The sequence below is a fragment of the Cydia fagiglandana genome, chromosome 16 (assembly GCF_963556715.1).
Source record: "Cydia fagiglandana chromosome 16, ilCydFagi1.1, whole genome shotgun sequence".
In the NCBI taxonomy this organism is placed as follows: domain Eukaryota; kingdom Metazoa; phylum Arthropoda; class Insecta; order Lepidoptera; family Tortricidae; genus Cydia; species Cydia fagiglandana.
The window spans coordinates 10533885-10550713 of record NC_085947.1 but is presented as its reverse complement, the minus strand read 5'-3'; the positions used below and the strand labels follow the sequence as shown (position 1 = coordinate 10550713).

Genomic DNA, 16829 nt, shown 5'->3' with positions numbered 1-16829 from the left:
CACGAATCATAACGTTTGTTAATAGCCCAAATTATTAATCCTGCAGGTACCTAAGACACAAATGCTTACCTATAGCAAAAATAATAGATAGTATAGAGGGGTCCTGTCAAAGTAAATTTTGTTGTCACGGTACATTTACTGGCATCTATCGACACACGATTAAAACTTAAAATAAAATTGAAAATGTATAGATTAATCAAAATATATATACGGATAAATGATTTTTAATTTTTATTGTTCCATACTGACCCAAGTTCTTTCACTGATATGTGTTAAAATGGTTAAATATCAAACGGTGTCGTCAACGCCATTAGCCGAAAATAGGCCAAAGGTAATGGAGCCACATATTTCCATTTTCCGAGCCACGTTTTTTTCTTAGACTTTATTTATCTTTGCCTATAGATACCTTCTTGCTCACTTTTAGTTCAATGTCATACTTTTTTTAACATTGATGCATTTAACGTTTCGTTGTTCGATGCACTGAGAAACATTATTAGTGAAGACGGAGCCATGCATTCTGTAGTAAAAAGAGCCGGAAGATCTTATAAAATGACTCAGTTGCACGCGACCTTGCAATTTTTGGCACACGTTGAATGCTGAGTTTCGAAAATTTATAGCCGAGTTTGTGTCAATGATGCATTTCCGAGATTAACTATTTTATAAAATTTAATCGTTAATATTTTTACCGTATAGTCTGGCAAGTCAATTTTGTCAGTACAGGGGAATAAATAAAACTACTTATATCTATACTCCTCTATTTTTTAAGGATGCAAATAAAGTGAGTAGGAACCAAAAAATTAAGGAAATATGGTTTGTTCGATTACAAAACAAAAAAAATGCAACTCTGTTCTAATTTAAAATGTTTAAATCATAGATATAAGAATATATACAGATGCCTTCCAAGCGAGCTGTCAGTGGGACCACTTTTTGTTTAGTGTACGATTAACAAAGCGACCCACTTTGCTGTAGCCATGTCGATAAAGTCATATCGATAAACTACCGACATTTCTTGCAATTTTAATTTTACTTCAAAGGTTTAACTATACCTAAAATGAACAAAAACGCTTTTTTTCTTTATTGTGGTTATCAGATCACAATTTTGTAGTCACGCCCCAGGAGAGAACTAAGGGAAAGTTCAGATATTTAATTAAAAAACATAAATACCTATTAAAATAGGTGGTCCGCAATAATTGAATTATTTTATTACATTATAATATATTCATTATCCATTAGCATTTCAATTATGTTTATGTTTAACGAAGATATTGAAGCTTCAATTAATCGCTATTTCGTTCCGCTGTGTAGCGTTTATCGATATATAACATGATTAAAATCGACTTTTCACATCCCTAAAAGAGCACACATATACGTTTTTACGCACACATGCACAACCCGGGTCGCCTAAAAAGGGGCCACTTGGATTTGAAGTCCATCTTGTCAACAGTATAGTTGTCCTTTTTTGACAAATGGCATTTTAAAAGAGCGAGGAGAGAGAAATGATACTAGTTGCTGCGCCGTCAAATAGAACAATAAAGGTAGGGGCCTTGGTTTAAATTTACATTGAAGTAAGGCCTTACGAGGATTGACCGGGCCATAGCTGCAACGTCGGAGGGCCTACCGCGAACTACGTGTTGCCTCTTTGTTGCACTTGTAACTTCGTACGTAAGTGTGACAGGAAGGCAACTCGTCGAACGTGGTTCGCGGTAGGCCCTCTGTGCCGTAACTCTAAAAGCGCGCGTCGAGAACCACCCTTAGTTTTGTTCGTTAAGTTCAGAGAAAAAAGGTGCAATTTAAGTGCGATCGTTTGATATCAGGATGAACAAGTGCAGCGCCACGTGATGGGACGTTAATGACCTTTACTGTCCGATTACTCGGAGGCCGATTCAAACTAACATTTTGGTGACAAAATGATATCTAAATGAAGTGATTCTGTTAGAGTTAAGCCACGAAAAGTCTGCAGTGATTTTGATAGCCCTCGCAGTGCCAGTGTTATTTATACGTCATAATTTCATAGAAGTTTGACGTTTAAAATAATACTTGCACTGCGTGGGCTATCAAATCCGCTGCGCGCATGCATTTCGCTTGCACTTGTCCGTTTATGTACCTATTTGCGCAAGCGACATGCACGGGCGAATGATAACAAACTGACATCATACATATATCATTTTGACATCCAAATGTTAGTTTGAATTGGCCTCCAGAGGACAGCAGCAGCAGCAGCAAATATAATGACGATGCGGCTAATTGTTACAGGAAATGGGTTTCATATCCGTATAGCATTCAGAACCATTTGACATAAAGAAGACACAATTTAACAACCCGTTGATTGCGTATATCTACGAATCACCGTATGTAAAGAAACTTTCATTGTTTCCAAGTAGGATCCTAATACATAAATGCAATAAATAAAATACTAAAATGATTTTTTGCCTTATATGTAGGTATATGTTTTGGAAACCGTGGCGTTAATGTTTGGAACTGTCTGGTTTTCCGTGGCACCTTAGCTTTAGAACATTCGTTTCATGTATACTTTTATTGTTTGTATTATTTTTGAAGACTGTGCTAGCATTGACGAAAAAAATGTACAGTCATGGTCATAAATATGCATAAATATTTTCAGGTGATAAAGTGACGTTGTGGCCTTGACTGTCCGATTTCGAGGTTGGGCACAATCCAGCGGCGGCTGCAAATTTAATGCCGACCCGACTAATTGTCAACGGAAATAGGTTTCATATCCGCAACACCCCGAAACATGACACAGAACACTTTTCTCTAATAACCAGCGGTTGCATAGATTTTTTTGGTTAAATAAAATAAAAATGTTTCGATTTACGCTACAATTACACTTGTATAGCATTAGGGGCATATTGGGGGTATACTGTACGGCCCTGTCTAGCCTAGCGTAGATGAAAACACTGAAGACAGTGACAGTTTGAAAACAGTGAAGTTTCCTCTACTTAAAATAAATTATTTCACACCGTGCCCGAAATAAAACACCAGATAATTATTTGAGAATCATAGATAGCAGTTACTTTTAAATACAATTTATATTTAATAAATCGGATAGAAATATAAAAAGTAGGTGAGTTGACCGTGACGTCACTATACTCGTTTTCATATAAATTGGCGATATCATAAAACTACTGGTATTATTTCAGAGTCATAGTTATGTAGGCATACCTATACAAGAAAATAAAATAAAGTACCTAAAGTTTGGGTTGTTGCACGTGAAAACTTAGACTTTATACGAAATCTCGGCGACTGTGCGCTTCCGTCATAACGCTTTTAATTAAAACCTTAAAGTGGACACTGTCCCTGTTCATTTCATAACTGCACCGGATTCATCTCGTTATTCCTAATACTTTGTTTGTCAGCTTATTCATGTACATAACCGAAATTGAGTTTCGAGGCTACACCTAGGTAAGGGGGATTTACACGCAGCCCCAAAATTGGATGACGATTTTATGAATGAATTCTTTTTTTTTTTATCCATTGCATGGTCTGCACCTACATTAGTCGTTAGTATATACGAGTAACTAGAGTAACGGGTACTACTGTAGTGTTATTCCAATATAAAAAATATATTCTGAAAAAGGTTTGATATTCGCTTCACCGCATGTCGTTCACGTCAATATACGCGGGACGTATTGATATTGACAGATTATGTATTTTTTTACATGTCAGTCATGTCACGACATAAGCCATGTCATAATGTAACGGGCATTCAAAAACAATGTGGACGCATCCCCAGGTGGGCGGGCTCACTTCGCGATTTTCGGCCGAAGGACGATAGCAACATGTCCGTGTCATGGCTCCTCTACACGATGGGCCAACGCCGGCCACTCCAAGGGACGCATTTATGCGTTAGAGGGAGCACATGATATTGCTATCTCATTCTACCGCATGGCTGCGTCCCTTGGAGTGGCCGGCGCTGGTCCATCGTGTAGAGGAGCCATTAAGGAGAAAGGGGACGGCCGGTTCTCCATACAACCTTAGTCCCCATTTTCCTTTCAGGATATTGACATTATGGAAAATATTTTTACATAATTTGGTGTACATATATTAACTAAGTCTAGCTTTGCCCCACGTTTTACTTTTTCGATTTTTTGATTATTGTAATATTTTTTTAACGCTCCTACTCTTAAAATAGTTAATCATTCTAAATAAATTTAGGTTATAGGGGCGTTTGATTTTTGGCGTGCTGAACTAAACTAGCTGTGATAAATGTGTTGATATACGACTACATATGTGTGTCAAAATATTTTCAATAATGTTAATATCCAGAGAGAAAAATGAGGACTATGTTTTGATGAAAAGGCGATTTCGCACAGGCCCTCCACGTTCGTCTTAATGACGTTAGTATATAGTGAACTTGAGAAAGATCCATTGCTTTACGCGCGTTTTTGTTTATATGACATGATTCATAATGTAGCAATGCGTTGGCAGATCCGTTCTGAATCTGGCGTCAGTAATTCCTTGCCAGTAATTTCCTGTGGAAACTATGTACTTATAGTATTTTCAAAGTGTTAAAACATTTTATGTCCATTTTTATATAGCCTTTTACTGTTTTTTTACTTCAGCTTGTAAAATTAATTCTCATTCATGACAAAGTTACTAAACAAAAGCATTTTAGTACCCGTGTTCTTTGTTAATTTACTGACTGGCGTACAGTAACTCTGTGGTATTGTAGAATATGTGTTGCGGCTTATTTGAGTAATTTGCTACGGTACTGCGACAAATTAAGTACTAAAATGTCCAGCGTTTGTGAATAATACAGTATTTTCTAAATACTCGGGAATATATGTTTTTTACGCATTTTAGGTAGCATAGAAAGACCGCCCAGCCTAGCGATTTTTTGCTAAATAAAAAAATAATAATTCCTGGTTAAAGTGTTAATTAGTTATCACTTTGATAGGTCAATTTCATTGTGAATTGGTAAATTAATTAAGGACCATTTGCTAATACACCATTAAAACGCCTTTACCAGCATTTTATGCGATCTAAAAACAGCGTCTTAGGGTGCCCTGTTTTCAAACCCACTTGACTAGCACTAGCACAGTTACTGGAATCAGTTATGTATCGCTGCCATACATGACCCAATTTTTTTTTATTAAGCTATGAGTTCATCACATCTGATATTTGAGTAATTCTAAGCATTGCTAGCCTGGGAGGCAAAAAGAAGCGTGCGTCTAGTCGGGGAGGGTGCGGTACAATGCAAGTGTCCTGACTGACTGACTGATTCATCAACGCAGAGCGAAATTACAAAAGATAGAAAGTTGAAATTTGCACTCTAGATTACATTTATAAATTGTACAAGAGATAAGAAGCAATTATGAGAATTTCAACCCCTAAGGGGGTTAAAAAGGAGATGAAAGTTTGTATGGGGTACAAGTTTTATTTTAAGATAGGAATTTGAAACTTAGTAAAAAGATATATTATTAAAATACAAGAAAACTAATTTCACCGTTTTTGAAAATTCATCCCCTAAAGTGGTGAAAAAGGGGTCGAAAGTATGTATGGATATCAAAAAAATTTTCGAACGCGGGACTTGAATCTATGTATTTGGGGATATTATTAAAAGACAGGAAAAGAAATTTCAGCGTTTTGTAAAATTCATCCCCTAACAGGGTTAAAAAGGGGTTGAAAATTTGAATCCATTACAAATCCGAGTAGACGCACATTTCTTATTGCGTCCCAGGCTTGAAATTCTTAGAATTACTCAAGGAACATATGTGATGAAGCTCATAGCTTAATAAAAAATTTTTGGGTCAACTTTATAACTGCTTCCGCTAAGTTGACTAAACAATAATAAATATTTTGGGATCATTTAAACATAAGCTCAATAACGGCCTGATTTTAACTTTAAGATACGTCAGTTAATAGATCTAGAAAAGATATGGATTAGATATGTCAGTATCAAATGTGACGTTTCTTCAAACAAAAACATCACTTTTGACACTGACACATCTAATCCATATCGTTTCGAGATCTATTAATTGACGTATCTTAAAGTTCGAATAGGGCAGTAGGCTTCTGTTGTAATTACACAGGTAGGAACTAGTTTCTAATTAATTACAAATACAAACATGATCATTCAAGCGCATGATCTACTTGTCTAGTAACTAATTTATGTACAAATACGGTTACGTGGTTCCCAGAAGACGTAAATCAGAACTATCCACCAATAAGATATTACATTTTGGAAGCTGGGCTTTGTCGGAGGAGCCGCCACAGTTTGGAGCTACATTATTACAGGTCCCCAGGTACAGCAAGTCATGTTTGATCATGTCCGAAAATGCTTGAAGGCCTGCTTTGCATAATTACTGCTTGCATACACAATTACATTCCGACCTGGGTCTGGACTCTGGAATGTTCGAGTGAGTGAAGCATTAATATGGGAATGCTAACGGAATAGAGGACATATTCAGCATATCCAGATAACTGTTCGTTTTGTTTTTTGACTAATATACCCATATTAGAATTCATTTACCCTCTAGCCGCCGAGACATCAAAACTTGCTAGGACAAATGCAATACTCGTATTGATTTGTCAAGATAACGATTCAAATTAGTAGAATGGAACAGGAGACGGTTAATCGTTGCACTTAGTTTAACCAACTCATATTAAGTCTTGTATGACGGAATATCTGAATAGGTAAGCTGCCATTGTTTTTAGTTCTCTCCTAGACAACATGAACTCCAATATATATTCATGATTCGTCGGCGTCAGCTTAATGTAGGTAAGTATTATTGATATTATCGATGGAAACAAGCTCTGAGTGCCGAAAGTCACGTCTTTATTCAAAAGAGTCGCTGTCGTTGCCATGTTGCGACTAGGATAGCAATTCAGGCCCCGTAAACAACATGCCAATCGCTAACGCTACGAGCGAACGAAACGCAACTGTCACTATCACACTAATATGGAAGAGTGGATAGAGAGAGACATAAAGCGTTTCGATGGCGAAGCGCAAACGATTGTCAACTTGGCTAGACTTGCGAAGCTTTACAGCTACCAACCCGTTGTAACATGGTGACAGAGGATTTGACGACTCCCATCTCTGAAAGCTACCGATCATCGGCCTATAACCAGGCGTGGCTCACTCTACGATTTCGTCGCTTTGCTACAGGTAGCTAAAAGTACATCCGTTCGACCCCAATTTTGGGGTTTGCCATAAGCCGCGCGTGGCGCTGTCGCCACCTAGCGGCAATATCTGTGCTGATCGTGACAGACGCGTTTTGTTAGAGAGTGAGTCTTCTGTACCTAGTACTATTATTTATTCTGTGTTATAACTTACCGAGCAGTAGCGTCTCGTCGTCGAGGGCGGTGACAAGCGAGTCGGTGCAGCAGGTGTTGGTGTTGTCGATGGATATGCGCACGGACGCGCAGTCGGCCGGCGAGTGCGGCAGCTGTTCCGCCGACTGAGCCGCCACCCGCCCGTTGGCGAGCCGCAGCGACGCCGCCCGCCCGCCCGTGCCTGTCGCAGCGCCGCCTCCACCATCCTCGCATCTGGAACAACGGGAAACACATCATAAGTTATGCTAATTAGAAAGATGATACATGACATGACGATTGACAATGTCTTTCCAACAATTATTCATGAGTGTAAAGTGGAATAAGTTTTTGGCAATAATTTCATTTTGGTACAAGCTTTTATCGCCGATTGTCCTTTTTTTTTCACAGGCAACTAATACTCATCGAGACAATTCTAAAAACCCCAAACACAATTAGGTTTCGTTGTTTTATTACAGAGTTCCTATGGCCACCTCCGGTCTCCATCATCAGATCAGCTCGATGACACCATCATATTGCATTGTCACCCGACTTACGTATGTATGCAAAATTTCAGCTCAATCGGAAACCGGGAAGTGGATCGAATTTAACTTGCAAGATTTGATTACACACACACAGACAGACAGACAACGGTCAGGTGAAACTAAATAAAAGCTTGTAAAAGAACTTTGAATGCGTCAAAAGTATTCTCTATTAAAAGCTTTACAAAAAGTTAACCGTGAATTGTGGAGATATATATACTTATTTCTTTTGTAAGACTGTTATGGGGTGGCAAATACTTTTGAAACAATGTTTTGGTACAGTCACCTGCAATAGTATGTTACTCTTCCAAGGCCGCAAAAATATGTGACACGCTCTTATAGCTCTACATATAAGATCGTGTCACATATTTTTGCGGCCTTCGTTGTGTAATATATTATTGCAGGTGACTGTACACCGTTTGCATCTATACCTACTTAGCTCGGTCCAAGTACAACACAAGTATATTCATAAAATACCACAACACAATTAACTTCTTCTTCAGATTATAGGTATAATTATAATTTATTAGTGCTTTTGTGCGCTCTGGACGGGCAGCACACTGGTAAGTATCTCCTCGTGGGACTGAAAACAAGCCTCATTATTTCCCTCGGAAAGGGTAGGGCTATTTTTGCCGCTAACTACTGCCTAAATGTCACAGTTTGACAAAAGAATACGAGTATGCCCGCGATCCCTGTAGCTGTCTAGTTGTCTATGTAAATCATTACTATCATTAGTAGTAGGTTCTTTGCTTTCTACAGTTGCCTCCAGAAACTCGCGAACTAAATTGACATGAGTTTGACAAATAAAATGATACCAGGAATAGCAAAGAAAAAATAGTCAGGGGTATATGTCGATAAAATGATATCGATAAGTAAGATGCACTTACTACCCATGTGATAATTAATAAAGGGGTCACAAACGATTACGATTTGTATGAATATGACGAGAAAAGTGGTTGATTCGATTGTAAGATTGTGACTTTACCAATCAAATCAGGAGGTGCGGATGTGAAACTGACAAATTTCAATGTTATGACGAAACAGGAGCTGAGTTTTAAATATTTTAGGTTAATATACCCATCTCGCTAACGGAAGCGGCTCCTAAAACTAGTGCGATAAGGACAAGACGAAAAATCCTGCGTAAAAATCTCAAAAATTGAGGTTTCGTACTCGACTGTTTTCTCCTCCAAAACTTAACTAATCGTAACCAAATTTGGAAATCTAAATGATTATGAAATTATCTGTGCCGGACCGTTTTGCTTTTTTGGCTAATTGATATCAGTTTTGAATACTACGCCTCTCATTGCGGCATAGTCAATGAGGTCATTTTTGAAAGGCTCTAGCGCCTTAAAAAACGAAAATATCTAAAACACAGATATTGACAATATTAATCTGTGTTGAAAAAATCAGTGCTCTAGCATCAAAACCCACGGAGGAAACAGTCGAGTACGTTTGTATGGCGATATGACCACTCCTGTTGGCTTTTAATATGCAGGTTTGGGGGCAAGTTTTTTATACCAAGAGCTCGTGATTGTCGCCATAAATCTAAAATTGGTGATTTAATTTTATACAATGTGAGTGGTAGATGAGATTGATCGATAATTAAAGTTAGACCAAAAAAAGTCTTCAGCGATTTTGATAGCCCACGCAGTGGAACTGTTAATAAAATAAAAAAATAATATAATATAATTTCATAAAATTTTGACGTTTAAAAAAATACTTGCACTGCGTGGGCTATTAAAATCGCTGCAGACTTTATTTGGTCTAACTGTATTTAAATTCTGACCTAATTCTCAACTTGAATGTCCAGTCCAGTTTAGGGACTGGTCTTCTTTACAATCGAAGCAATAGGGATCACCGAGACGATTTAATTTTTACGTCCACACCACACAAAATAAATGAGAAATCTTATCTTATTTCCCCGTCTGGGTTTTGAGCCAAAATCACTGTTTCTATGTTATCACCTACAACTTGTGACTCTAGCTGTAAGTTTTCCTAACAAATATAATAAAATATTTATTTAATTACAGTAGTAACATTTGTAAAATAATTTAAATTACTTAAAGATACATTTTACATGACCGCGCAACAGTAGCGCCACTAGCGGTGAATTCTCGCGATATTCTCTAATTCAAACTTTTTTGAAAATATCGATATGAACAGCACTGGCCAAACTGTGGTATCATTTGTGCACATTGACCTGTCAATTTAGTTCGCGAGTTTCTGGAGGCAACCTTAGTGTCACTGAAGTGATGGATGCGGCTTGAAAATTATATGTTAGTATAGGACCGACGTTGCAAAAAATGTTTATTAGTGAACTTTCAGATTATGAAATGTTATTTCGAGTGCTGAAGTTTTGATTGTTAAAGACTAAAAAGCCTTAAAGTTCATAATGAGTACTGGAAAAATCATTTATTTACATACAAGATATACTTAATGAGTAATGGTATAGGTACAAGATAATAATATTTTAATTTAGAACCTAAAAATATGTACGTCCCTTAATGAATTCTTTAAACCTTGAAATGGTAATCACCATATTTTGTCACGCTAGAGTACTTCCCCAGCGCTAATTTTATGTGACACACGCGTACAAAACACTTAACCTGTGATGATGCGTATTTCGTGAGAAAACCTGAACAAACAAAAAGATTAGATGTTTTAATGTTTATAATCCAGTAGACTTCTCGTGTTCGCCACTTAAAAGTCAAGTTTACGTACAACTATCATTTCAATTAAAATGATAAATATGATATGACAGGTGACGCTCTTAAAATAATTAAGAGCTCTGTGAGAGTCTTGCTATGTGGTAATTTCTTCAAATGTAATTTAACTAGTGTAAACCGCTATTGTTTTTCTAAAAGATAACGGGAGCTAATAATAATGTTCTGCTAACTCTTATTTGCACTCTCCCAACACAAGCCTTCGGGTTCGCGGAATAATAAGCTATTATAGCCCACGCATGTCACGTTTTGACGTAACCCTATCAATACCAACTTCTAAGTATGCAAAGTGTACCCCCAAGCGTGCTCTAGCCTTTCCGCCATCACGACGCCAAAAGAGGGATACCTTTTGAATCTTAACTATATGAAATTAAAGCTCGTTTTAGTCTGTAAAGTGAAATACTGTAATAAAATGTTAAAGAGGACTTGTATGTAAGTATTCCTATTACAAATGGAGTAACAGTAATATTCATAATAAAAAAAAGATTCAACGTTTTAAAATCACCTTTTTTTATGAAATCTCATCTAACCCCAACTATGAGGGACTACGGGGTGAGGAAGGATTTTGTGATTATAGTTAAAGTTATGAAATGGAACTACCTAAAATAATAAAAAAGAAAACTAAAATACAAACGACCGGAACATTTATTCATAAAATTAAGTTTGCATAAAATGTAAAAATAAAATGTTATCGAGGTTTGAATGTCAGTTTTGTCCCTACTCACCCCATTTTACGGTATCGTTTACCACGGGCATCTTAAAACTTTGGTAGCACGCGATACATCTAAAGGGATTGGGTGACACCGATTGGCTATCTCTAATGTAGGTCAATGGTTGATTGACTGGTATTTTATGGGAGCGTAGGGATAGGAGAGCTCTTGTCATGGCGTGGGCTGCATAATAGTAGCCAGGAACAATACAAGTGGACAAAAAGAGGGACGAGCTTTAACTTATTTTTGAAAGTTACGAGTTAAGAAGTCTTTAAGCAGCTATCAAATATGCGCCATTCCATGCGAGTAGTTTCAATTTTGCACTACTTCGTATATGCTAGCGCTGATACTTTGGCTATTATTATAAAATTATTTTCTATTAAAAATATTGTGAGACTAGATCTCTTAGCGTGCGAGACCGACTCGCACTTGACCGAATTTTTTCGATAGCTTTTCTTCGTAGATAATTCAACAAGCGATTTAAATAAATCTTTTATATATTTACACCCCGCCTTAGGTCGTTAACATAGCTTTAACAGTCGCAGAAGCCATTTCAGGCATAAATCCAATCGGAATCTTCGCGAATATAAAAAGGCTATTCGTAACAAAATATCCGACGATTTAATGTCTTGGCTACAATTTAATTTCTAGAGAAGGTACAAACATAAAGAAAATCTGTGCAGAAGTTTCATGTACATTCAGCGTCATATAGTAGGTAGCATCCAAAGAATTCAAATAGTTCGGTTCACAAATCTAAATATTTCATAAAAATAATTGTATACGTTCCCAATGTTGTGTAGGTACACATTGATACAGTTTGAATATTGCTATATTTATTGATTTGTCGCTTGTATAAATCTTAGTAATTAATTCTCCTTGTTTGTAAATAACCTGGCAGTGGTTCCCCCGAGTCTACAAATAATTATTGTCCGTAGGTGATAATAATGCATTTAATGGTTATAAGTATATCCAAGGTACATACAAAAATAGTCCTGAAACTCTATGGAATAAAGTTTGAAACTCAAAAGCATAGAACTTACAACAATGGATCAAAATAAAGCTCGAAACAATGACAGGAATTCCACTAAGTATACTATGTATTAGGATAGAGTTACCTAAGCGCTTTATTATGTGGCTACCTACATAATAAATATAAGTGTATGTGTATATGCAAGTCTCCTTGGTGATGGTAGGCTATTGCAGCGTGACCAGTGAAATATATCCGTATTTGACTACCTCCTACTAAGGTTGCCTCCAGAATCTCGCGAACTAAATTGACAGATCAATGTGCACAAATGATACCACAGTTTGGCCAGTGCTGTTCATATCGATATTTTCAAAAAAGTTTGAATTAGAAAATATCGCGAGAATTCACCGCTAGCGGCGCTACTGTTGCGCGGTCAGTTAAAATGTGTCTTTAAGTACTTAATTTAAATTATTTTACATATGTTACTTGGTATTTCCAAAATTGTGCAATTTTATAGTAATAGATACAAGGATATTGGATAAACATATTGTAGGTAATTAAATAAATATTTATGATATATATTTTATTTTATTTGTTAGGAAAACTTACAGCTAGAGTAACCAGTTGTAGGTGATAACATAGAAACAGTGATTTTGGCTCAAAATACAAATAAGGCCGACCCAGACGGGGAAATAAGATAAGATTTCACATTTATTTTGTGTGGTGTGGACGTAAAAATTAAATCGTTTCGGTGATTCTAAACTTGACATTTAAGTTGACAATTAGGTCAGAATTTAAATACAGTTAGACCAAAAAAATGCTGCAGCGATTTTAATAGCCCACGCAGTGCAAGTATTATTTTAAACGTCAAAATTCTATGAAATTATGACGTATTAAATAACAGTTGCACTGCACTGCGTGGTCTATCAAAATCGCTGAAGACTTTTCTTGGTATAACTTTAATTATCGATCAATCTCATGTACCGGTCACATTGTATAAAATTGAATAACCAATTTTAGATTTATGGCGACAACCGCGAGCTCTTGATATAAACAACTTGCCCCCAAACCTGCATATTAAGAGCCAACAGGAGTGGTCACATCTCCATACAAACATACTCGATTGTTTCCTCCGTGGGTTTTGATGCTAGAGCAATGATTTTTTCAACACAGATTAATATTGTCAATATCTGTGTCGGACCGTTTTGCTTTTTTTGATATTTTTGTTTTTTAAGGCGCTAGAGCCTTTCAAAAATGGCCAAAATTGCCTCATTGACTAGCCGAAATGAGAGGCCTAGTATTCGAAAATAATATGAATTAGCCAAAAAACGAAACGGTCCGGCACAAATAATTTCGTAATCATTTCGATTTCCAAATTTGGTTACGATTGATTAAGTATTGGAGGAGGAAACAGTCGAGTACGAAACCTCGATTTTTGAGATTTTTACGCAGGATTTTTCGCCTTGTCCTTATCGCACTAGTTTTGGGAGCTGCTTCTTTTAGCGAGATGGGTATATTTACCTAAAATATTTAAAAATCAGCTCCTGTTTCGTCTTAACATTGAAATTTGTCAGTTTCACATCCGCGCCTCCTGATTTGATTGGTAACGTCACAATCTTACAATGGAATCAACCACTTTTCTCGTCACATTCATACAAATCGAAATCGTTTGTGACCCCTTTATAATTATCAGATGGGTAGTAAGTGCATCTTACTTATCGATATCATTTTATCGACATATACCCCTGACTATTTTTTCTTTGCTATTCCTGGTATCATTTTATTTGTCAAACTCATGTCAATTTAGTTCGCGAGTTTCTGGAGGCAACTGTAGTGACCTTGCCTCCTGCCTGCGAAGCAGGGGGTCCCGGTTCGAATCCCGATGAGGCCATTTACTCGTATTTGTGATAATAATCGGTTAGCAGTTCTGTTATTTTTACATTTGTGTGTATGGTACAAAATTTAACAGAAGTTTGCTAAGTTTTATCAGGTTTTATGAATTAGCCTAAACATAATATTTAGTTTATTATATATGTACATATAGGAAGGGATTAACATCAACTCTGTCTGGCTTTACCGTTGTTCTTATGCCAATAACAGATACATATACAAAGTTAATCTGAATGAAAGTCTGTAAAAAAGTTAAAGCTAATTTCATTGGTGATGGGTGCTTCCGTCGTAACGATCGCTAGGACGATATATCACGCGGGTTAGAGAGCAGTTAGCGTCAATGTAGCGCGGATTCCGTTAGGCGCATAAATAAAACATGATGTATGAGGTTTGCCTTTTACTCTCTATGGGGATCAAAATCTAAAAAAAGTATCGTGAATAAAAGGCCAAGTCACTATTAATAAAATATATAGATAGCTGTGTAATTTTTCAAGTGGCATGGACTAGAAGAACAAATAAAACTACATTCCACGAAAATATTTCAAGCATTTTATGTTATTTCAAGTAAATACTACTATTTGAAATATAAACCGAAATAAATGTCATATACGAAGGAAAAAATGACCAAGGCCTCCAGTTTCCATAGAGCTAGGGTTTGCAAGACGGATCCGAAATGTATGACAAGATCCGCGGATCCGGATCCAGATCCGGATAATTTCATATATTTCGGATACGGATTGCAAACCCTACATAGAGCTGATGACCGAGCTGTGACCGAATAGCCAAGAGGTCTAGGCATCTGTCACGTAAACAGAGGACGCTGGTTTGATTCCAGCTCTGGACCTGGAGCCTTGGTGGAATTGCGCCTCCAAAGAGCCAAGCCAACTCCCGGACTAATCGTACTACCTACTTGTAGTTCCTGTAAGTATTTGTAATTTTGTTCTGATGGTAACACTCCATTTCTACCCGCAGCTGCACTCCTAGTACTGAACGCGTCGCTGTTATTGTCAATTTCCATAGTAAAATGAACAGTAATGCAGCTGTCGTTGGAAATGGACTGTCACCTATAATAAGTTAATGTTTATACGAATCTAAGTACTCCACTACAGTTGTGAACATACAATCGATGTACATATATTCTTATTAAACAAGATGGAACCAATATTAAATATTTTATTATATTGTGCAAAGCCAACTTACATCACCACAAATATGAATTTTATTGATTATCTGGAAAATACTAAAGACAAATTAAAAACTTATCAGAGTAGTATACAGTACACACGAGTCACGGTTCCCAGTATTTCACGTTTCTAGCTATATTTCCGGGAACATTGAGTGTTCTCAACTCGCGGCCCCGTAGCTCACATTACTCACTCCGCCAATATAGCAGCTTTACGGCATCGACTGGAGCTCCTTCATACGTTGCCCGGCTTTATTATCGATATTAAAACTTCCCTCTTAACTTTACAACTTTAGCGCGACCTACCAACACCTGCATGTGTATATTCGATTTTAAAGATTTATTCGTTTCATGGCCGAAACGGTTGAAATTAATTTTGAAAATATTTAGAAAAATGTGTATTCATAATACTTATATAAAATTCAGTACAGGCTTTCTAGCTTTAAATTGGTCAGAGAGATAGGTAGTTTCTTGCACAATACATGATTGAGAATAAATAAGAATAATCGATATTAAACTTTCGTGAGACATTATTTTAAATTGTTTATACGACAACGGTTTCACTCACTTGAATTTTTAGTCGTAATTGGCGACATGTTTCGGGCCCGTCGGGGGACTAAAAATTCAAGTGAGCGAAACCGTTGTCGTATAAACAATTTAAATAAGAATAATTCTAAATTAATTTTGTATCAAGCAGAAACGTCTGCGAAGAATCCTATTAAGCTTAGAAACAAATTAAAAGTGAGAAAAAAACACTGTCTTGGGTGAGACTTGAACCCACGACCACTGGATCGTTAGCCCAGGCAGTGCTCTGCCATCTGAGTTTTGCCATCCAGTATTTGTCGGTTCAAGTTTCACCCAAGACAGGGAATTTTTCCATTTTTAATTTGTATCTAAATAAGTTTAAAAATAATTCTGTTTATTTTATACGCAAAGGCAACAAGTTGCCGTATTCAAAGAATGATAAGAATAATAAGTTAGTATTTGTATAACTATCTATTATTCCGACAAAGAATATTAAACGGAACCAACATTAATTACATGCAAGAGCAATCAGATTAAAATGCCTTTATCATTTAATTTGATGATCATGAATACATCTTGTACGTTTATTAAAAGGGCTGTAACGGCTATGTAACAAGATATTTAATTTGCCTTAGATAACATAAGCGGCTTCAATTAATTCAGCCTCTTACATCGCAATTGTGAGCTGTTTCATCCGTGTAACGGATTTAATTTTCTTCAAAACGAACAAGAATTTCGTGGGGAAGCTCCGTCTAATTGGTAAAACGTGGCTAATGTAGTATATCAAGTATAATTTCAGGGGCATTTAGTGTGCGACGTGTTTACTCCGCGTGCCCAGAGGGCCTACCGCGAACCACGTTCGACGTGTTGCCTCTCTGTTGCACTTGGAAATTCGTACGCAATACGCAAGTGTGACAGGGGAAGTAACATGTCGAACGTGGTTCGCAGTAGGTCCTCTGGGACGAGAACTGTCGGTGTGCATGACGTATGGCTGCCGCTCTCCCCCTAACGAGGGAGGCT

The 16829-nt window shown here is 36.9% G+C and overlaps 1 protein-coding gene across 7 annotated transcripts in view; it reads right to left on the bottom strand.

Moving 5' to 3' along the window:
• The window catches only part of LOC134671975 (potassium/sodium hyperpolarization-activated cyclic nucleotide-gated channel 2), a 287227-nt gene that overhangs the window by 98899 nt on the left and 171499 nt on the right, over positions 1 to 16829 (bottom strand). For all 7 annotated transcript variants that reach the window (XM_063529861.1, XM_063529865.1, XM_063529872.1 and 4 more), the window contains one exon: positions 7295 to 7506. In XM_063529861.1, the coding sequence (XP_063385931.1) occupies positions 7295 to 7506 (212 nt within the window). The remainder of the gene's footprint in view (positions 1 to 7294; positions 7507 to 16829) is intronic.